Source organism: Neoarius graeffei, chromosome 19 (assembly GCF_027579695.1).
Source record: "Neoarius graeffei isolate fNeoGra1 chromosome 19, fNeoGra1.pri, whole genome shotgun sequence".
Lineage (NCBI taxonomy): Eukaryota > Metazoa > Chordata > Actinopteri > Siluriformes > Ariidae > Neoarius > Neoarius graeffei.
Genome location: NC_083587.1, coordinates 44,541,013 through 44,564,489, shown reverse-complemented (window position 1 = coordinate 44,564,489; position 23,477 = coordinate 44,541,013). Strand labels below are relative to the sequence as shown.

Here is a 23,477-nt window from a genome sequence, read left to right as displayed (position 1 = left end):
GTTTGACAGGCATATCGGGGTCGGGGTTGGTTTGCTGGCAGCTTTGTCTCCCCCAGTTCAAAAAACGTATCTGCGCCCCTGCGCATGACATCAATGCGAGGGACGCTTCGGGCTGTGAAGGTTCTGAATCTTCTCAATGGAAGGACGCAGAGGTTAGGGAGCTGATTTCCATTTGGGGGGATACAGCTATTCAAGCTAGATTGGATGGATCATACCGCAACCGGGCGGTTTTACTTCCGTAAACACTGGCCATGCTCACTGCGTGTGACGTCTTCGTATCCTGCAATGCGCATGCGGAACACTTTTAGGTCGCTTTTCGTTCATACTGAGGATCACATACAAGTCGCATATATTTGTTAATGTGAACGACCTCACAAAAAAATCGGATTTCACAAAAAAATCGGAATTGAGCATTAAGCCTTGCAGTGTGAACGTAGCGTTAGAGCTGGGACTTCACCTCGGCCAAAACATAGCCAAACACCAAAAAAGCAACAGGGCAAAGGATTTTGCAAGGGATTAGCGGCAGGCTGCCAGTTCGCTCCGTTGTGCGTAGTTGTTGTCAATGTTGATTTTAAAAGAAACTTAGTAAATTACATAAGGAAGTGAATACTTAAGTATGAGTGGAAAAATACTGTAGCGAGTGTGCAGCGTGCAAGAAGAGTCTGGAGACAGAAATCTTAGTTTGTCGGCTGTTAGCCTGTGCTCCTTGCTCTTGATAGCACTGGCTTGACTACTTTATTAGCATTCGCTAACACTACTGATGAACGCTACACCGGCTGGAAGGTGACTTCGCTGCTGCACTGACGGCACCGATTTGCGGTTAAGCTCTCGTTGACCTTTGAGAAGGCTGCGGGCGATAAATGTTTGGTCCCTCCCACTATAAATCAAAATCTGAATGGTTAATTCTTCTGTCACTTGCTACATAAACATACACTGCCATGGCTTTCTGTCCCGGCAATGGAGTCCTAACCAATGAGTGAGCCGGCTCTAAACTCTTCTCAGCCTAGAGACAACAAACAAATGAGGATCATTTTCCTCAATAAATAAATGACCAAGTATAATATTTTTGTCTCATTTGTTTAACTGGGTTCTCTTTATCTACTTTTAGGACTTGTGTGAAAATCTGATGATGTTTTCAGTCATATTTATGCAGAAATATAGACAATTCTAAAGGGTTCACAAACTTTCAAGCACCACGGTATCTTTTTTTTTTTTGAAGAAATATTATTATAGCATTTTTCACGAATTGCTACTGTAATTTTGCCGGTTTGTTTGCATTCTAAGTGGAAATGATTTGCCTGGATATTTTGTATGAAGCTTTTTTTTTTTTAAATCGAATTTGCAAAAAATAAACATGCTCTGTTTCTCAAAATCCAGTGAATGTGGATATAATAAAGCAGTTGCTCCACTCAATCTCGTCATACATGGCTTATAGCCGACGAGGCGCATGTACAACTCGATTTCGTGGAATAACTGTTAAAAAATAGATATTTGCTACTTCAGTCTTTAAATTGTATGATTATTGCACAGTTATCTTCATAGTAAAGTACCATTAGGACTAATGTAACTAGCTGCACTGTGTCCCTGTAGTTAAACCCAACATTGGTTTTGGTCTGAAATTTTGCAAACTGAGACAGACCCATAGCCTGGCAAGCCAGACTAAATGTGAATATTTAGTCTGGCCTCGATCTGTAGACATTTCTGAAGGGTGGGGGTGGAACAAACCGCTGTCTTTCAAACTGTCTCTGTGCGTATAGGCCAACGCTCTGACCAATCAGCGCAACAGTGACTGTGACGTAGTCAGAGCGACAGAAAGCAGTGGGGGAGACCTTGAAATAAATAAATTTTCAAAATGCGTATTAATTAATAAACAGGTTCTAGATATTAAGAAGTTTGGAGATAATGACCACAAGTTTGGAGTCTGTACCACATACTTAACATACACTTATTTTTTTCAAGTGTTTTTCAAGGGTTTGCGTAAACTGTTTTTGAGAGTTTTTATTTAGTGGTGTTTGGTGAAATAATTTCCCTTAAATTTAAAATAACGTGAAAATAAGAAACAATCAAAAAGTAATGTTTCAAAGCCGTTTATTAATTCTTCGTACTGCACAAACTAGCCCCATCCTTTTGGCTACCAGCGGAGCCAGCTGGTAGATCAGACTTTTGCCATAGCCGGTCGGCAAAACAGCGAAAACGTCCTTCTTGAAAAGGAATGAGCGGAGAGCCTCTTCCTGCTCATATTTCAACGAAAACTCCAAGTCTAATTCTTCTAAAACTGATTCCAATGCGGAGTCAAACGCGTGCTGTTCACTAGCCGTAGCCATCTTTCCTGTTGTGCTTTCTCCAGCGTTGCGCAGCTTTGTCGTCACTCCTGCAAAAGTCCGCCCAAAGAATCCAAACAAAAACCTTGTGTTGTGATTGGCGGGCACGATTTGATGCCCGGGGTGTTTTTGTTTATATGGTGCAAGGCTAGACCCACTCGCTAGGCAAAAATATTTTTGGCCGCTAGGCGGGTGGGTCTACTTTACTAGGCTAACAGACCCAGTCATCAATTAAAATTAAAAAAAAAAAATTTTAATGTGTCTATAATCACCAGGCACCCCTGTTCAGAATGATCTCCAAGAATTCTACTCCATTATTGAGTTTGTGAATCCAGGCATTTTGGGAACTTCAGCAGCATACAGAAAGGTTTATGAAGAACCAATCCTGAAATCCCGCCAGCCTACCTGCACTGAGGTAGCACCCATATCAAAATACCGTACAACATATACGTTTAGTTTGTGTGTGTGTTTCTGTCTCGCACTTTAATTTGAAAATTGTGAGCAAGTACAGTGTGCATGCATGTGAGATCTGAAGAGCTGTGATGTGTTTTAGGAGGAGAGGTGCATCGGTGAAGAGCGAGCAGCAGAACTTGCTCGGCTGACCGGTGCTTTCACACTACGACGGACTCAAGAGATCATCAACCGTTTCTTACCTGGGCGGCTGGAATGGACAGTGTTCTGCCGGCCCACAGAGCTGCAGGTGCAGCTGTACAATGAGCTGCTCTCTAGCCGACCTGTCAGGGCCTGTTTTGCTGTTGCCAGCACGCGTGCATTCACACACAGCCCTCATCTTGCCTGCATTAATGCTTTGAAGAAACTGTGCAACCACCCTGGGCTCCTTTACAACACGATAAAGGTTTGTGATGATGCACAGAAAACTTCTTGTGTTCCTTGTAGATGCACGTTCATTTCTGTCATGATTGACTAGTGAGGAGCTCATTTCAAGCTTACAGAATAAAAGAAATTTCTAGAATGTATGTGATACCAGGCAATGGTACCTCAGTTTTTAAGGTTTTCCTGCCTCTGATTTTAAGGTTGTGTGTTCAAATCCCAGAATTGTCAGGCAGTCCCAAAACAGTTCCTTAAAATCATTGCGAAACTCAGCAGTTTATTATTGGGGACTACTGAAATATATATGAAAAGATTAAAGGTAGACTGCCTTTCAGATTTTTCAAGTTTAGGCCACACCAATTCGATTAGTTGGTTCTCGGAATCGCCGCTTGAAGAAAATGCAAAATGAAAAAAAAAATTAAATCGATATCGACTGCAGGTTGAGGTCACGTGACGTCGAAAACCAATCAAATCTCCCCTTTCACTTTAGATAAAGACTTGTGGAAGAAACATGGCTGTGGAGGGGAATCCTGCAAAGCCTGTTTGTGATTGTTAGGATATTCAGCGAACAGAAGCGTAAAATCTTTGACGGGTGTGTCGAAATTCAAGAGGGGGAAAACTTTGCACAGTTGTACTCAAGATGCCATGAGCTTGTTACCCTGCGATGTGCCAACTTGGGCTACAACTCTGTGGAGGTGGGTTTGAGTTATATATTTCATTGATTGATGTGAGGGGCAAACAAAAAATCATTTGAAGTATTTAGCCATCAGAAATAGCCTACTCCTGGTCAAATCTTTTTTTCTGTGCATTGTAGATGTTCAATTGGCTGTAATTCAATCGTTTATTTAGCCGATCTGTTTACTGGTTTGCCTGATAAAAGATGTGCAGCCAGAGCTAGCCCTTAATGCATATGAGTGGAAATAAGATAAACTATTAAAAGAGCCATATGAAATGTGTAACAATAATGTAGTCTTTTTGTTTCTCTATTATGAAAGCCCTCTATTTCCACCGCTAATTTTACCATCAGAGCATTTTTTAAATTTTATTTTTATTTTGCGCGCTCGCTTCATATTTTTCCTGAAAAAATCCGAGAACCAACTAATTAAATTGGTGTGGCCTTAGGTCATAAAAAGAATTTTCTCTGACACCTCATTATTTTTGTTTAGTGCACTGAAAGCTACTGAATTCGAATCACAGACTTCCAATTTTATTAGTTTTCTTTAAAATAGAACAATTAATGAATTTAGAGCCACATGGCCCTAAATTCTCTTCCATTTTTTTCCTGCTTCACCATGATGCAATTCAAGATAGTGTGTCATGCATGACATGGTGGGCTTTACCCTTTCGCGCAAGGCATTGTGGGATGCAAATTTGAAACAGGAGAGAAAATGGAGGACGTGAGTGTGCAAATGAAATGTGAAAGACCGACTACAGTAACGGAAAGCGAGAAGAAAAGATGTTATGTTGCGAAGGAAAGGAAACACAGGACCGAACTAATAAATATCAGCACTCAGCGAGCACCTCGGTGTGATCAGCTGTTCGTTTAGCAACAGAATGATGGAACTGTCAGTGCACGGTCAAGGTAAACCTGTAGATGGCAGTAATGCAACACTGGATGCCAGCTGTCGTAAAACCCAAAAGATGAAGACGACTATGACTAAGGTAAACCTGCGCACATGGACTTCCTCTGTCTGCTTGACTGCGCGAAGCTAGTGATTTCATGCACATTATTTGCTCGGAAATCCCCTCAAATTAAATAACCTCCTAGCCACGGAATGGCCTTTTTAAAAAAAAAAAAATATTACAAAAATAAACCTCTATTACAATGACCAAATTTCAGAGGGAACTAAATTTCACTGATTTTATGAAATCGAAAGGCCGTCTACTTTTATTTTGGAAAAAATTAAATTTACGTTGTTGGGGTTTTTTCCATCTCCAATGTATTTGATCAGCCAATATATTTTTGGTGTCTCTTTTTGTTTTCAGATTTTATCAGTTTGTGCAAAGACAGTTCAGTAGTACCATTTTGATGTAAACAGAGTTGTAGAATAAATATTAATCCGTCGAGATGATGAAGGCTAACGCATCCTCCGAGATACGTGAAATCAGCTAACTGCATCTTTTCAGTCACAGGGCATCATAACACGCTTTGAGGAATGCTCTATTTGTCTCCTTCTGCACCTGAGGTTATAGACACCCACAATTTGCTCATGTTGCTGTGATCAGGGCTGGATTATGGGGGTCTGGGCCCCGGGGCCAGGAGTTTGCAAAGCCCCCCCACACACACACACACACTCTCTCTAGGGCCCCCAGATAGCCAGAAGTCACGACCCTTAGCAGGGGCTTTCATAATCATAGGATCCTCTGAAAGCATTCCCCCTACTTCCTTGAACCCCTAGTTGGCAGACGTTACGGCCTCAGGAGTTTTCACGAGAGGCACTACAGCAGGGCCAGGGGCCCTCTGATTGCCGTCCCCCGCCGCCCACCAACCCACCCCTTCCCTCTGTTTTTTTCAGATATGCCCTATAACAGTGTAAGTAGTCATAAGATCCTAGAGAATAGAGGCCCTCTGATGTCACAATTGGCATCGGCATCGCTATGGGGCCCCTGGGCGCCGGCCCGGTCCGTAATCCGGCCCTGGCTGTGATTGACAGTTGAGCGTGTGTGCCATCCTTCCCACCCTGAGAGTATGGCCAATTTTGCTCTCTTGGCTCCATGGTTGGCTGTGGCATTGTTGGGAATTGAACATGCAATCTATCAGTTGCTTTTCTGTTTCACCACAAGGGGGCCCATTGTTACAGTTTTAAAGTCCTGCCGTGAACTTTTGTTTGTTTAATGTGGTTAATCGTAAGTTATACAGTATAAGAACCCACCTCACATTTGAGGTAAGAGGGGAAATTATTTGGAATACTGATTTGGAGCACAATCTTTGAAAATTGGTTGCATATCGAGATATTTATTTGACATGGTATTTCTTTACTGTTGCTGTCTGGCCTGCATTTCAGGAGAAGAAAAATGATGATTTATATGACAACATCTGTGTAGACCTTTTTCCTGAGACCTACGCCACTGGAGGTTATTGTACAGGAGACTCTGGGAAATCGCTGGTGCTCGCAGACCTTTTGGCTTCCATAAAGCATTTCAACTGCACAGACAAGTACAGTCATACACATCCTTGCACCTGGTCATGTTTATTTTACTCTCATATTACACATGTGCAGTGTCTTGCATTATTATTATTATTATTATTAACCCCTCCCCCACCTCACCCCTGACCTTTACCACATTATATAGTTTTCCAAACTGGAATTGAGATTGACTTAACAAGAGTTTCTACCATTTGAATGCCACAATATATTATATGGACACGAGTATTTTACTGGGGAAATATACTACTCGTATTTTTCATACGAGCTATATCCAGGACATGGAGAATCAAAACCGTGACATAACTTTCTGTATGTCACTCGTGAAGAAATTGATGAATTGTTTTGATAAATTTGGGTATTTTTTTGTTTGTGAATGTGTCTATATAGTAAAAAGAAAATCACACGTTGGCTTGAAGATATGAAGTTTATCTTCTCGTGTTGAAAATCTCACATTTTTCATACAAAATACATCGCGGATCTGAGTGACATATTTAAATAATATAGGCTGGCGTTGAGAAGTATATCAGATATATTCCATTCAGCAAGCATCATATCGAAAGAGTCGAAGACGAGTTCAGTATCATGCTAGCTGAATGGAGTATGTCTGATATAACATGAAAAAAAGCCAGCCAATATTATGATTATTATACTCTCTTCATATGAGCATTCTCGAAGGCTCACGCAAGCTTAACCACGAGTCAACGCAGCAGTGAAGTTAGGCCACCCATTTTTTATCTTTAGGTTCACGGATTTTTTCAACATATTTTTGATGATGTCGGTCAAAATAAAAATAAGTGTCCTTGTCCAATTTTTTTTTTTTTTTGCATGGCAAAATTTCAATGTCGGATTAAGATGATAATTTAAATTCAAGAGACACACTTTACATACATACATACATATACACACACACACACACACACACATATATTTTGTTTGTGTGTGTGTGTGTGTGTGTGTTCTTGTGTACAAGTTTATAACACGGACTAGCATTCCAGTACTTACTTCTCTGAAGGTATGTGGTCATATGACCGTTGAGCTCTCATGAGCACATCGAAGGCTGATACGTTCGTACTACTTGATTCGATAGGACTCTCTGCGGCACCATCCTCTTCTAATTCCACAGTCAGATACTTGCAGCCAAAATCGCGAACTAACATTATGGCAGGCATATTCGGCATCGTGCTCATTACATCACCACCACCTTTCTGAGAACCAAAGATCGTTTTGATCTTTTCATTGTTTACTTTCAACGCTTGAGAGACGAAATCGCCCACGTTTTGGTTAGTGAGACAGTGAAAAGGCTTTTCTTTACCACACTTTATGCTTACGTACAGTTGAGGCGATAGCTCGGAATCCATGCTGTCAGCGTCAGCCATGGTCAGCACGAGGTTGACACTGTCGTAAAGCGGTCGTAAATACCATAAAAACATTCAAGTGAATACTCAATGTCGTAAATAGTTTTGTTTTCGGACTCGGCTGAAGTGGATATATACAACACACGTCGTCGTTTGTATTTGCGATTCTAATACTGTTCACTTAAAGAAATATGACCTAGTACCAGGGATACAGTGCTGTTACAAGAAAAATATGTGACTTTTTTTTTTTACATTTCTTTTTGTACATTTCGGCGGTTAAAATAAAAATACGCACAGACTTTTTATTTTTCTAGCGGTAGTATTTAACTGCCATCGGCGGATCCATGATCCGAAAAATCTAAAATGAGTCGCCTTACCTTCCAGCCGGTGTTGCGTTCATCAGTAGTGTTAGTGAATGCCAATAAAGCGGTCAAGACGGTGCTTTTGAGAGCAAGTAGCACAGACTAACGACCGAGAAACTAAGATTTCTGTCTCCAGACTTTTCTTCCATGCACGCTCGCTACAGTATTTTTCACTCAGACTTGAGTATTCATTTCCCTCGGTAATTTACTTAGTTATTTTTAAAATCAACATCAACAACTACACACAGTGGAGTGACCTGGAAACCTGCCACTAAGCCCTTGCAAAAGCCTTTGTCCTGTTGCTTTTTTGGTGTGTCTGGGCAAGTTTTGGCTGAACTGAAGTCCCAGCTCTAATAGTAACGGTTTGCTGCTGCTTGTAAATACGCATAAAGGATATCTAATGAAGTTTTGTTACCCTTTCGAGTGTTCAATGCGTCTTTCTCCTTCCCAGCGAACAAAGAAATGCTTCTGCGCATTTGCAGCAGAAAACTTTCTCATTGGATATTCGTATCAGCTCCGACGCGTGACGTCATCGTAAACCATATTGAACGCTCATTCTCCATTAGGTAGAGTGACATAATACACGTAGGATAAGTGATATGCTAACAATATTGCATGCTATCAAACCAAATGAACGAAACTTGCTAGAAGGGAATAGAATGCGTGTTTTTATTCCATCGAAAAAGTGTCCTGTACGCGTAATAATTCTTGATATTGCTCTCCAATGACGTCACTCCCAGTGTTTTCCGCTGACTAGACACACGCTGTTAAAATGGCCAACCGGTTCAAAATTAAAATTCTTTTGATTAACTTGTTTGTTTTTGTAGATGTGTCCATATAATATAAAGAACATTACACAGTGGCACAAATATATGAAGTTTATCTTCTCGTGTTGAAAATCTTTTCACTCATTTGCTTCGTTCACTCGTGAATATATGCACCACTCGGTGATAAACTTCATATCTTTGTGCAACCATATAATATCCTGTATATATCTAAACTTTGAAGGTGCAAAATATTTTTTATTGTGACAAAGATGAAAAAGAGGTTAGTGTTTGGTAGACCCACCTCTGGATGCAATTACAGCTTCATAGTTCTCTGTCAGTTTTTGCATATCTGGTTCCTGATATTTCTGCCCATTTTTCTTTCTTTTTTTTTCTAGCAAAATTGTTCAAGCACTGCAAAAAATTGTATCTTAGCAAGTGAAAATATCTTGAATATAGTTGAAACGATCTAGCGTTTCCTGTTCGAAGAATACAAGACCAGTTCTGAGATTATTAAACCTAGTTCTAGATTGCAACCAACTTCTTCCAAGATGTCTTCTCATCTCATCTCATTACCTGTAGCCGCTTTATCCTGTTCTACAGGGTCACAGGCAAGCTGGAGCCTATCCCAGCTGACTACGGGTGAAAGGCGGGGTACACCCTGGACAAGTCGCCAGGTCATCACAGGGCTGACACGTAGACACAGACAACCATTCACACTCACATTCACACCTACGGTCAATTTAGAGTCACCAGTTAACCTAACCTGCATGTCTTTGGACTGTGGGGGAAACCGGAGCACCCGGAGGAAACCCACGCGGACACGGGGAGAACATGCAAACTCCACACAGAAAGGCCCTCGCCGGCCACGGGGCTCGAACCCAGGACCTTCTTGCTGTGAGGCGACAGCGCTAACCACTACACCACCGTGCCGCCCCCAAGATGTCTTATGAAATAAAAATATCTGTCCATGCAGAAAGATGATAATTTCACTAGTATTAAGTCATTTTCTCCTCAAATTCGGTTTTAAATTATTTTGCAGTGAGCACAGTCAGATTGGATGGACATCTTGGTCACTTCTCTGACTAATCTTCTTAAACGGTCACTGATTTAATTGTGGATGGTCACTTCCAGAGCAGAGTGATTGTCCTAATTTATTCTACATTGGTTGATACGTTTCTTGCACTTCGGGCTTTATTATGCTATTTGTTTAGGCGTGTTCTTTAACAAACATCTTTGCCTTCCAGGAACAGGTGCGTTTATATTGACCTTGATATTGGCACTTTACGTGCATGCAAGTTGACACTATTCAAGAAATTTCTGACTTCACATGACAACTTGTTGCACTTGAACTAATTTAGGGGTTTCAAAGCAAATGAATGAATGAACCCTTTATTGTCACTGTTACCAGTGAAATTGACCATCAACCTGTCCTTACAGAGGGGGAACAGGACAGGAAGACAGGGATAAAAGAAAAGAAACAGTAGTAACATGAGGAAAGATGAGGAAAAAAAGAACCCCCCCCCCCCCCCCCCATGTAGTGTGGGAGCATTTAAAAATGACTTTGACTTCTATGACTTTTATAGATTAGACTTTGGGACAGCTTTGCCCACCGCTTTAATCATATCGGGCAGCTTTGTGGGGCTTTGAACAGCTGTCACCGTTGTCTGATTTCCTCGATATACCAGGGCAATGCCTAATCCAATCAGCAAAAGTCTGGTAATCATGGTTCCGAATAGGTAGATATCTCCAATGTCCTCCACATACGTTCCGGCAGGACAGGTGGGTTCCCCCGAACCCAGAAACTGTGTCAATTTCGTTAGGAGACCAGTTTATCAAATCCATGCTTTTTTAGTTTAGAAATTCAATGCGGAGAGAGTCTCTCAAAAAAAAAAGTATAGCGAGACGAAACAAGGAGCACAAGCAGGAAAAAGAGGAGAGGAGAGCAGAGAAATGCGACCGCCTTCCATGAGAGCACGGAGAAGAAAACAGGAGTGAAGACTTAGGATCATTTTTACTTGTAAATAGTTTTCTAAACTATATTGCTGCACCAATCCAAATTGTGTCAGTTTCAGTTCCATTTTGCAACACTACAAAAATTTCAATAGGGGGTTAATACTTATGCATAGCACTGTATTTAAATATCTACAGGTATGTATTGTCTTAAGGGCAAGATCTGTTTGATTCCCCTTATCTTTTGTCCTTGTTTGCAGGGTTGTGCTGGTGTCTAATTATACACAGACTCTCGACCTGCTGCAAGACCTCTGCGCTCACCTTGGTTACACCTGGTGTCGGCTTGATGGACAGACACCTGTTGCCCAACGACAGCGAATTGTAGACTCCTTTAACCGTGCAGACTCCTCCCACTTCCTGTTTCTTCTCAGTTCAAAGGCTGGAGGAGTGGGGCTTAATCTCGTTGGTGCCTCCCATCTGGTTTTGTATGATATAGACTGGAACCCAGCGAATGACATCCAGGTTTGTCCAAGCAAAGGAACTCAACATGTTGCACTACACACTGTTATGTTTTAACCATATTACAAAGAACGTAGTGCTGCTTCATACGTTTCCGCTTAAATGAACGACTGTACAAGTATGTGATACTTTGTTTGACCGTCCTTGTTTTTTATTTCCTACCAGTAGCATTTATACAAATCAGGAATTATCAACTGTATTTTGAATGATCCTCAGTGCAATTTATCCAAGTTTAAGTCGAATAGTACCAGATAAACTTTTCTGCGTAAAGGTAAATTGCGCTCAGCCGAGGCATAAGAGACAGTCCCTTAAAGGAACAGTCCACCGTATTTCCATAATGAAATATGCTCTTACCTGAATTGAGACGAGCTGATCCGTACCTCTCCGAGCTTTGCGCGACCTCCCAGTCAGTCAGACGCGCTGTCACTCCTGTTAGCAATGTAGCTAGGCTCAGCATGGCCAATGGTATTTTTTGGGGCTGTAGTTAGATGCGACCAAACTCTTCCGCCTTTTTCCTGTTTACATAGGTTTATATGACCAGTGATATGAAACAAGTTCAGTTACACAAATTGAAACGTAGCGATTTTCTATGCTATGGAAAGTCCGCACTATAATGACAGGCGTACTAACACCTTCTGCGCGCTTCGGCAGCGCATTGATACGGAGCTCAGATATCAATGCGCTGTCGAAGCGCGCAGAAGATGTTAGTACGCCTGTCATTATAGTGCAGATTTTCCATAGCATAGAAAATCGCTACGTTTCAATTTGTGTAACTGAACTTGTTTCATATCACTGGTCATATAAACCTATGTAAACAGGAAAAACGCAGAAGAGTTTGGTCACGTCTAACTACAGCCCCAAAAAATACCATTGGCCATACTGAGCCTAGCTACATTGCTAACAGGAGTGACAGCGCGTCGGACTGCGTCTGACTGACTGGGAGGTCGCGCAAAGCTCGGATAGGTACGGAGCAGCTCGTCTCAATTCAGGTAAGAGCATATTTCATTATGGAAGTACGGTGGACTGTTCCTTTAAAGAGTTACACTAGAACAGGAAGTATGTTCTTACTATAGCACAGAGCTTCTTTAAAGAGATGTCCGTGGGGTCTTTTTATTCAGTGAAGTTTTCAGATAAGTTAATAGACTCAAAACTAAGCTTTGTCTTTTAATGAATCAGCCGTAAAGGGTTTTGGTTTATTAAAAGTATAAAGCAATTAGTATAATGTTTGAGTACAAAATTATTCTGAAATGATGATAAAAAAATGAAATAAAACAGTTACAGTGAGCAATTCTATCAGCAGTAAACCTGTGATAAACTAAGCATATCATCGGAGAGCAAATAAATGATTGACACCAAAAAAGCTTCTATATAATGGTTTTAAAAATGCGGATTATAAGAACCTGACTTCTAAGCATACTACTAAACCCCTAGGCATCTCAATCCAACTAGGGTTTACCATATATATATATATATATATATATATATATCTCATCTCATCTCATTATCTGTAGCCGCTTTATCCTTCTACAGGGTCGCAGGCAAGCTGGAGCCTATCCCAGCTGACTACGGGCGAAAGGCGGGGTACACCCTGGACAAGTCGCCAGGTCATCACAGGGCTGACACATAGACACAGACAACCATTCACATTCACACCTATGGTCAATTTAGAGTCACCAGTTAACCTAACCTGCATGTCTTTGGACTGTGGGGGAAACCGGAGCACCCGGAGGAAACCCACGCGGACACGGGGAGAACATGCAAACTCCACACAGAAAGGCCCTCGCCGGCCCCGGGGCTCGAACCCAGGACCTTCTTGCTGTGAGGCGACAGCGCTAACCACTACACCACCGTGCCGCCCTATATATATATATATATATATATATATATATATATATATATGAGACTGTTTGAATCGGAGTGAATGGGAGCCGAAGGGAGGAAGATCCTCCGTGCAGTAATTTCTAATAGCGAGCGATAGGGGGTGCTAATGTAATTTCACCCAGAGAAACAAATATAATGTACATGTCGTATTTGGCAGTAAAATAGTAATATTCAAGGACAGCAATTCATTAAATTGGTCAAGACAATTTCAACTTTTTATTCTTAGAATTTTTAAGGAGGATCTTCCTCCCTCTCCTCACTGGAGAAGCCACCTGTGGTGTACAGCAGCTATAAAAAGTGTACACACCCCGTTAAAATGATAGGTTTTTCAACTATTATCAACTCAACCCGTGCGTGTAACTATAGCCGGTCCAGCAGGTGCGGTCGCATTGGGGCCCGTGACCTTCAACCAAGCATTCCTTCCTCCCTCACTTTTACAAAAGCCAGCCGCTACTGATATATATATATATATATATATATATATATATATATATATATATATATATATATATATATTTTTTTTTTAAATAGTTAATGAGCCAAGCCAAAATTAAATCATAAACCACAGAACATTCTTATGACCTCAGCAAGTGTCTCGAAAAGGAATGGAAGCATTCTTATTTCATCTTTTGCAATACAGGTAAAATGTTTCTCCTTGTGCAAGGCAGACTAAATATATTTCTTTACCCATAATCCCTTAATCTGTTAACAAATGTGAGACGCTCTTCTCTCTAGTCAGCCGAAGCTGCAGGTGTAGGGGAATTTTCCCACTCCGCACAAGTTTCAGTATGAGTCTCAAAGTTCATAGAATGCAGTCGAGCAGACAAAGTTTCAGTTTAATTAGTCAGCCTCAGGAGTCGCTGGCGATAGGGGGATTTTTCCAGTCAATTCCTGATCTCCACTAGTTTCCTCTGGTTGTCCTCACAAAGCCGTCTAAGAGCCTTTCTTCTTCTGTTTCTGCAATGCTTCTTGGCTTCTCCTTTCTTCCTGCTTTCAGATCTAAATGCATACAATTTTTATGAAAATTTCTACTGTTCTTTATGAAGCACAAACATCAGCCACTAGATGGTGCCGAGTTTGAAAAAATGAATTTCTGTGCAGTTCTATGATGATATTTTGAGTGTCGTGTTAATATATTTTGATGCGTATGTAGTTTGATTATGATAACGATGTAATTAAGAGTTACATTATGTTTATTATAAATTATCTATGGGCGGCACGGTGGTGTAGTGGTTAGCGCTGTCGCCTCACAGCAAGAAGGTCCGGGTTCGAGCCCCGTGGCCGGCGAGGGCCTTTCTGTGCGGAGTTTGCATGTTCTCCCCGTGTCCGCGTGGGTTTCCTCCGGGTGCTCCGGTTTCCCCCACAGTCCAAAGACATGCAGGTTAGGTTAACTGGCGACTCTAAATTGACCGTAGGTGTGAATGTGAGTGTGAATGGTTGTCTGTGTCTATGTGTCAGCCCTGTGATGACCTGGCGACTTGTCCAGGGTGTACCCCGCCTTTCGCCCGTAGTCAGCTGGGATAGGCTCCAGCTTGCCTGCGACCCTGTAGAACAGGATAAAGCGGCTAGAGATAATGAGATGAGATGAGAGATAAATTATCTATTTGTTATGAAATGATTAATTATTATAATTTATGCAAAATGATGGTTATGGGTTGTTAATATTATATAAACACAAATGGCAGTTTGCTTAAAACCACATCTGGCACCTAACAACTAATAATGACAGAAAGCAGAGAAAGTGAGAATGCACTTATTTTGCTATTTTTGAAACCTTGCGTCCACATTTTCCTCACACGCCAATCATTGCATAGTTTGACATTTAAAAAAAAAAAAAAAGCAACAATACAATAGCTGAGTAATGCTCACAGACAAGTGTGTATTTACTCTGCTACGCCTACAAAATTATACAACTTTCAGTATATTTTAGTCTCCTCACTATGGTCATGTTTGTAAACATTGATTTTGTAGTATTTATTCAGCATTGCTTGAGTATGTATTTGTGATATATTTGTATTAATGTTCTAGGCCATGGCCCGGGTATGGAGAGATGGGCAGAAGAAAACCGTTCACATCTACAGATTTCTAACAACAGGTTGGACAATAATAGTACTAGTCACACTTGTAGTACTACAAATTGTTTAGGCCAACAACACTCACCCCATCACTGTAACACCAGTATCATCCCATTACCTACTAGACACTACACTACTGGAGCACTCCATCTCCTGAACAGTACATTTTTCTTTTTTACCCTTAGTAAATCTGCAACTTTGCAATGTATTAGGTGGTCTGTGAAAACGTGTCCGATGTTGCTGGGCTGAATTCTGTTAAAAAGGCTTGCTTAGGTTATCTATTCTAATAGGTTATTTTTATATAGTCTGTTTATTTATATTTATCTTTATTCATCAATATCTATACGTTTAGTTGTTACAAGACATTTATTTGGGCCCGCAGTATTTGGCTTAACGCTGTTGCGGTTTCCCTGTCTCTCTCATATATTCTGTTTGATGTATGGTAAAATTTACAAATTTTATAATTATATATGACAAAGCTAATAAATCTAAATCTTTCTGCAAGTATCACGATACAGTAGGTCATGAGCCAGTTTAATAAATGAGGTGCCTAAATATGTTGAAAAGCTTATTTGTGAAATGTGATTTCCTCACAGAGTGAATGTCACACATTGATCAAGTTGTTGCCAAGAAAGTTTGCGGTTTTCTGAACTATAGAAAATGTCTAATCTAAAGGGGTTTCTCAGGCAGCCATACACATCCAGTAGAAACGAGGCATTTATGATGACCAAAATTATATATATATATGGTACTGTGCAAAAGTCTTAGGCACATGTAAAGAAATGCTGTAGACCAAAAATGGCTTAAAAATAATAAAATGAAATGTTGCAACATTAAAAAATACTATAAACAGCTGTAACCCATAAGAAATGAAACAGTCAATATTTGGTGTCAGACGACCCTTTATCTCTAGCCGCTTTATCCTGTTCTACAGGGTCGCAGGCAAGCTGGAGCCTATCCCAGCTGACTACGGGCGAAAGGCGGGGTACACCCTGGACAAGTCGCCAGGTCATCACAGGGCTGACACATAGGTGGGGTTTACATTAGACCGTATCAGCGGATCATCAGATTAACGTTTTTAAAACAATTAGCGTGCACACAGCAATGCCAGTACACGGATACGCTCGGCTCCGCAGGCATCCTGCGCTCCAAATCACTCTGCCCTGAACAGCGAGTACCCTCTGGAGGGTGCGCACTCCGGCCCTGCGCAGCTCACAGAGCGCGCGAGTGAAGTGCACAAGCAGTGATTCGGGACTGAGCCGCTGTGTGTGTGATCTCAGTGCATATTGGGTATGCGCCGTTTTTCAGCAGTCGTGTCACATGACCAACGCCAGCGAATCAGGAAGGTGGATGTCACAGTGACGTTGTCCAATGACGACGCTAGCTAGAGCTCAGCACAGCGTATCCGTGTATTCTCAATGTTTACACAGCACCGGACCAGACACGATCTGGATTGAATACGTGGACCCTGGCGGATTCCCGTTTCACGGCGTTTCCAGGCGTTTTAATGTAAACGGACAGTGCATCCGCGAAGAAAACGAGACAGATACGGTCTAATGTAAACTTGGCCATAGACACAGACAACCATTCACACTCACATTCACACCTACGGTCAATTTAGAGTCACCAGTTAACCTAACCTGCATGTCTTTGGACTGTGGGGGAAACCGGAGCACCCGGAGGAAACCCACGCGGACACGGGGAGAACATGCAAACTCCACACAGAAAGGCCCTCGCCGGCCACGGGGCTCGAACCCGGACCTTCTTGCTGTGAGGCGACATCGCTAACCACTACACCACCGTGCCGCCCCACGACCCTTTGCTTTAAAAAAAAAAAAAAATAGCAGTCTCAGGTACAATGAGTGCAGGTTTATAAGGAAATGAGCTGTAGGTTTTACTGAGCATCTTCCAGAACCAGCCACAGTTCTTCTGGACACTTTGACTGTCACACTCGCTTCTTCATTTTGCACTAAAACCCAGTAGCCTTCATTATGTTTTCTTTTTTAATCTGAAAAGTGCTCTCTTATGTAATATGCTGCTCAGATACAAACTGTTTTTTTCCTGTAACATTTAATTTTCTGCTGGAAAATGAATGTTTGGACTCTAAAATGTTTTGTACCGACTCCATGTAGAAGTCATAAAATAGAAATCTATAACAAAGTTTGTATGAAAAAAATAGGGTGCTTAAGACTTCCACATACCATTGTGTAAGTTTATATAAAACAAACGAATGTTGCATTGTAATCTAGTGTTAGATTTACTTTAAATTAGCAGCTGTGACCACAGGAGGAATTCAGATTAGTTTTCAGTATGGACTTTTTCTTTGTCAGGTACCATAGAGGAAAAGATTTATCAGAGACAGGTGAGTAAGCAGGGACTTTCTGGAGCTGTAGTAGATCTTGGTAAAAAAGGTGAGCACATCAACTTCTCAGCCGAGGAGCTGCGTGACCTTTTCACGTTTGACCCGAATACCAACTGCCTCACTCACGACCTGCTTGGCTGCAAGTGCTCAGGGGATGGAAGAATGCCAGGTAACACACACAAACACACATTCTGGATCATTTGTATATAATTATTGTCTAATCTGTGGAAGCTTTGGTCTGTGGTTGTGTAATGAATTTGGTTATATACGTCGTCATCTGAACACATCCGAGGTTTTCTTTTATTTTCATTCTGAAAGGACTGTTTTGTGTATGAGAGCGTATATGCAGTGTGGGGAAAAAAACAAGCATGTTGAAATCAGTATACTAATTCGGGGTAGTATTACTGTGCATTTAATTATATTAAATAATTACATTAAGATGCAAATTATTTGATTTAGTCATAAATTCACATTTACTTTCAAGAAATCACATTTTATTCCCTTTTATTCTGTTACATTTGCAAGGCATGGTTGAGGACGTAACCATGGCTACAGGGCGGGCGTGTCAGTTGGGTCGCCGTGCCAGTGTTCCACAGCGGATCAGCATGTCTGAGCTTATGCAATGGAAGCATTTTAAAGGAACCATCCCATCATATAGTGATGTTTACTTGGACCATGCACACAGTCATATCACATATGCCTTCCAGAGCACGACTTCCAAAACTCAAGACATGGCATGAAACACTCACACACAACACGTACAAGAGTGGATTTAATGGACAGAATAAATCTAATGTCATGAAGTTATGGAAGTACTGTAACTGTAAATCTCGCAAAGGTTATGTGCTGGAAATGTGCTTTTTAAAAAAAAATTTATGTATTAAAATTATTTAATGTAACATCAAGGCTGTGAACTCTAACTTTCGATCTCTGTGCACGGTGTTTGTGCCATCTCTCTTTACAAAAGGGTCGTGGTGATGAAGCCAAAGGAATTCTGCAAAACATTCGAGATTGTTTTGCTTGTTTTTACCATCACTACTAAGGACATTTAATTCAATCTGGTGAATCTGGAACAATATGAAGAATCATAAAGCTGTTAAGGGTACACTAAAATACAGTGCTAGATAATTGTGCTTCATCAGTTTCTAATGGTCTACTGACCTGATATAGTTTGCTCACATGTTCTACATCAGGGCTACTCAAATGTTTTGTAGCCCTTGTTTTAAAAAAAAAAATCCATAGACCCACTTAATACAGAATTAGTTTATGATCATGGTCCTATTCAGATATTCAAACTATTCAGAAATTAGTTATTAAATGTATATTATTTAATATGTGTACAATAAAATGTGGCTATTTACTGGAGCCATACAAGTTTTTATTCCTTAACATTCCACTGTCCTAACAGATATTTATTACAGGTTTATTTAGATTCAGTTTGACATTATTTATAGGTTTTTCTCTCATTTTATTAAGGTTTATATCACGGACCCCTTGGCTGTACTTCGTAGACCCCCACTCAGAAAACTGTGTTTCTGAATATTAATAATCATTATAATGTTTGTGATATGATGTAACTCTTGCTCAAAATCAGGCAGTTTTGTTTTATTTTGTATTATTTTTATAGGAAATGATTTTTCTAACAGTCACTAACAGGTAACAGACTCTGTAGCTCTATTCAGTTTGATATTTTGTGACTTTTGTCCATAAGCATTACAGTTGAGGCCAAAAGTTTATGTACACCTAGGCAGGGCTTGACATTAATGGTAGTCCAACTGTCCGGGACAACCAAATATTTGAATAGTTGTTGAAAATCACCATTTTTATAGTAATTATTCAAGAGTTACATCAATAAAGTTCCAACAAAACTAGTTCAATCCCTTCAGTGATCCAGCCGTGTTATTGTTTACAAAATTCCAGGGAAGCTGAGTACAGCAGGTGTGTATAAAAATAAACACATCGTAATATCTAATTATAGATTAGACTTTGAATTCATCAAAATCTGAGAAAAGGTGATCAGATAGCTCAATAAAATAAATATCTGTCGTGAATCGTCATTTCATTTGGACAGTCATTGTATTTTTCTTTTGTATGGTTCACATTAACCATTACAAACGTCGTAAAATATTTCGGGGGAATTTTACGACAGTCCTGAACTCACTCACGGTTTGTCTTCATTCACAACGTGCTTCTGTCCCCCTTATCATGTCCAACTTGTTTTCTTTGTTTTTCGACGAAATGAAATAAAATCTCAAAAAGATAAAAGGATGAATAGAAATCAAACTGTCATATGAAAAGAAAAGGAAATGCGAGTTCCTTCCAAAATGGCTCAAAAACAAGAAGTTTCTTTTCACCTGGTGACCACAATGTTTTCTAATCTGTCTTTAAATTAATTTAGACTTCAAGTTTTACTGGATTAACCAGGATTTAACTTTATTTCCTCCAGAAGATTTGAATTTGGGTGAGTCTGACTCTTAAACCTGCAGATCATTTAATGGGTTATAACAACACATGCACCATAATGGGGCATTGGATAATTTTTGTTTATTGTTACACTTAAAGTTTGAGTTTTATTGAGAAATTATAAATCATTAAAGCTTAATGATTATCATAACTATACCTGCTTTTTGATAAACCGTATTAACCACCTTTCCTTTCACTGAACTAGTAAATACATAGGTTATGGTCAAGACAAGCGAAAAATCTTGCTGCTTGTCCAACTGGACAAGTGAATTAAAAAGTTAACGTCGAGCCCTGGACCAAGACTAAAGATATTCAGTCTCAGTTTTTCACAACTCCTCATATTATAGTTAATATACATTTCTTTTTGCAATCAGTTAGGGTCATAGGTACTTTTAAAACAATTGATTAGAGATGGATTTATTTCAGCTTTAATTCACTATAGCAGAATTTCCAGTGGATCGAAAGTTTACATACACAAGTTGACTGTCTCTTTAAACAGTCTGTAAGATTCCAGAAATTGATATAATAACTTTTAGAAGCTTGAAATTCATCATAATTAGGAGTTAATGGGAGCACATCTGTGGCTGTAAAAGGGCTTATCATTAGAGGCAATGCCTTTTTGCTCTTGATACCATCTAAAATCCAAACAACTCAGCCAAGACCTAAAAATAATAAAATAAAATTGTGCCCCTCCAAAAATCCGGTTCCTAATTGGGAGTAATTTCCAAACAACTGAACCACAGTACCACAAGCATCTGTGCAAACAATTTTTTTTGCAAATATAAAAGTCAGTGGACCACACAGAAATAGGTACAAACTAGATTGCATTTCCTCTGCAGAATCTGCTGGAGTGTGCTTGCTGAGCTGTAGCAGAACAGAAGAAAAAAAGAAGGAAAAAAAAGGAAAAGACGAGTGCAGTTCAGACCCGATTGCATGAATGTGTCAGGGGAGTTGGCCTGAAGTATCACATGAAGTTTGGTGCATCTCCAATGGAGCGTGTCTGAGTAGGACGACTCGATTCGTGAGTCCTGTTCATTTTCTATGGGAAAAAACAACAGAAAACGACAAGGACGACAGAACGGGTGCATCGATCCAAAAGCTGTATACAAGCACACTACACCAGTGGATATGTGGTGAAGTGTTACTGAGCAAAACTCCATTCATTTGAATGGGGCTAAAAATCAATGGAAGCCTATGGAGGGAAAAAAAGGATGTGTGAAAACCAAGAAAAAGATGAGTGCAGGTCTCAGATGAGGGGATGGATATGTGTGGGGACTTGCCCTGAGGCATCATATGAAGTCTCTTGAAGTTTGGTCACTCAGTTAAAAAATTTGACAGAGAGTGAAAGCTTTTTTCCCGAAAAACACTTCAACACATATCCACTGGTGTAGTGTGCTTGTATACAGCTTTTGGATCGATGCACCCGTTCTGTCGTCCTTGTCATTTTTCTGTTGTTCTTTTTCCCGAAAATTTTCAATGGGGCCAAAAATGAATGGAAGTGAATGGATGAAAAAGTGGGGCATGAAAAGAAAGGAAAAAATGAGTGTGGGTCAGAACCGAATGCATACCGTATGTGTGTCTGGGGAGTTGGCCTGAGGTATCACATGAGGTTTGGTGCGTCTGCGATGAAGCGTGTTCGAGCAGGACGATTCGATTCGTGAGCCCTATTCATTCTCTATGGGGAAAAAAATGACAGAAAAATGACAAGAACGAGAGAACAGGTGTGTCGATCCAAAAGCTGAAAACAAGCACGCCATTCCAGATCGGGCCCTACGTTTCAGCATTGGAACGGTGTCTCTATCTCGAAAGCCCTAGGAGGAGTAGTGGATCCAAAAAACGGGTGAAATGGAATAATAAAAATAAAACTTAAGAACAACAATAGTTTGCTTTTGCAAGCACACTAATTAACTTTCAAGGATGAACAAATCTGCAATGTTCATGTGAACCCTAAGTAGGCATATCAGACGCTTGCTGGCCGTGCTGTGAAAATTCTATATGCAGATGCTCAAAGTTTCCAAATCTGTCATTGCTTAACTCTTGAATATTTTCTATCATGAATACTATCATTAAAAAGCTTATCATTTCTGCTTTCCAAAGAGATTTATTTCATTGAGATCTGTTCAGTACGTTGGGAATAACAGCAGGTTGAAGTTGGTACAACAGAGTAAAATCTCTGCTCACGTGATGTCAGGAAACAGCCGGTGCTTTTTGAGTCATGGGAAAGTAGTCAGGCTCTCTCTCTCTCTTCTGATCAGTTTCCGACTGGATTACTCGTGAATATCAAGCCGATAATTTTTATAGGGATGTTCTCTTGCTCTCACTGTTTCTGATGAAATATTCAGCAAAATTTTCCATCAGCTAGTTTTGATGTTATGATTCACGGAAGACTTTGAAGTGAGTTTTCATAGCTTTACCTACTTATTTTTTCAAATCAAACTGATTCCTGTAAATAAATAACTATTTTAGAATATAACTAGTTGTTTTGATGAAAAATATTGAGATCTTGGTGGCCGGAATGATATTTTAAAAAACTGGAAGTCAGAAACGCAAGTGTCAATTTCAATTCAATTAATGTGAATTGTTTATTGGATGTGGCTCACAGTTTTTTTTCGAGGTTCGCCTTGAAAGCTGTGAATATTATCATTTATATTCTTTAATATAAACACTAGTAGGCCCTACTTTTGACAAATACAAAGCTCTGCAGAGCACAAAGGGTATTAGAAATATTCATTACTTTATCGTTTTTACTGATTTAATGTTTTTACTTAATTAGCATAATTAATACTAATTAAATACTAATTTGCATAATTTACTAATTTTTCAAACTTTGTATTCAGTATACAACCGTCTATGTGCCTGCCAATTTCCATGTAAATATCTTGGAAAAATAAAGTTATTAAGAAAAATAATTGATCTCATTCGTTAATAAGGACCATTTTGGACCATGTGATCCTAATGCATAATATTATGTCAGTTTTCTAAAAATTAAGCCTTTTTTTTTTTTTCAATTTTTGATTTGTAATATCTCAAGAAAGGATAAACATTTTAATTCTGTGAAAAGTATGTTGTTCTGCATTCAATTCTGAATTCAGTGAGAGCAGTTTCAAGCAGGGCGGCACGGTGGTGTAGTGGTTAGCGCTGTCGCCTCACAGCAAGAAGGTCCTGGGTTCGAGCCCCGGGGCCGGCGAGGGCCTTTCTGTGCGGAGTTTGCATGTTCTCCCCGTGTCCGCGTGGGTTTCCTCCGGGTGCTCCGGTTTCCCCCCACAGTCCAAAGACATGCAGGTTAGGTTAACTGGTGACTCTAAATTGACCGTAGGTGTGAATGTGAGTGTGAATGGTTGTCTGTGTCTATGTGTCAGCCCTGTGATGACCTGGCGACTTGTCCAGGGTGTACCCCGCCTTTTGCCCGTAGTCAGCTGGGATAGGCTCCAGCTTGCCTGCG

At 40.2% G+C, this 23,477-nt stretch overlaps 2 protein-coding genes across 2 annotated transcripts in view; both read left to right on the top strand.

Annotated features, from left to right (window-relative positions):
* Nucleotides 1–18,742, top strand: part of rad54b (RAD54 homolog B) — a 68,103-nt gene extending 49,361 nt beyond the window's left edge. Inside the window, exons 9-16 of the mRNA XM_060900598.1 lie at nucleotides 2,597–2,736; nucleotides 2,875–3,177; nucleotides 3,662–3,847; nucleotides 6,158–6,309; nucleotides 10,996–11,257; nucleotides 15,164–15,230; nucleotides 17,541–17,774; nucleotides 18,128–18,742. Of these exons, the coding sequence (XP_060756581.1) occupies nucleotides 2,597–2,736; nucleotides 2,875–3,177; nucleotides 3,662–3,847; nucleotides 6,158–6,309; nucleotides 10,996–11,257; nucleotides 15,164–15,230; nucleotides 17,541–17,774; nucleotides 18,128–18,312 (1,529 nt within the window). The 3' untranslated portion in view covers nucleotides 18,313–18,742. The remainder of the gene's footprint in view (nucleotides 1–2,596; nucleotides 2,737–2,874; nucleotides 3,178–3,661; nucleotides 3,848–6,157; nucleotides 6,310–10,995; nucleotides 11,258–15,163; nucleotides 15,231–17,540; nucleotides 17,775–18,127) is intronic.
* Nucleotides 18,743–20,888: 2,146 nt separating this feature from the next.
* cdh17 (cadherin 17, LI cadherin (liver-intestine)) overlaps nucleotides 20,889–23,477 on the top strand; it is a 33,386-nt gene continuing 30,797 nt past the window's right edge. Inside the window, exon 1 of the mRNA XM_060900917.1 lies at nucleotides 20,889–21,056. Within this exon, the coding sequence (XP_060756900.1) occupies nucleotides 20,973–21,056 (84 nt within the window). The 5' untranslated portion in view covers nucleotides 20,889–20,972. The remainder of the gene's footprint in view (nucleotides 21,057–23,477) is intronic.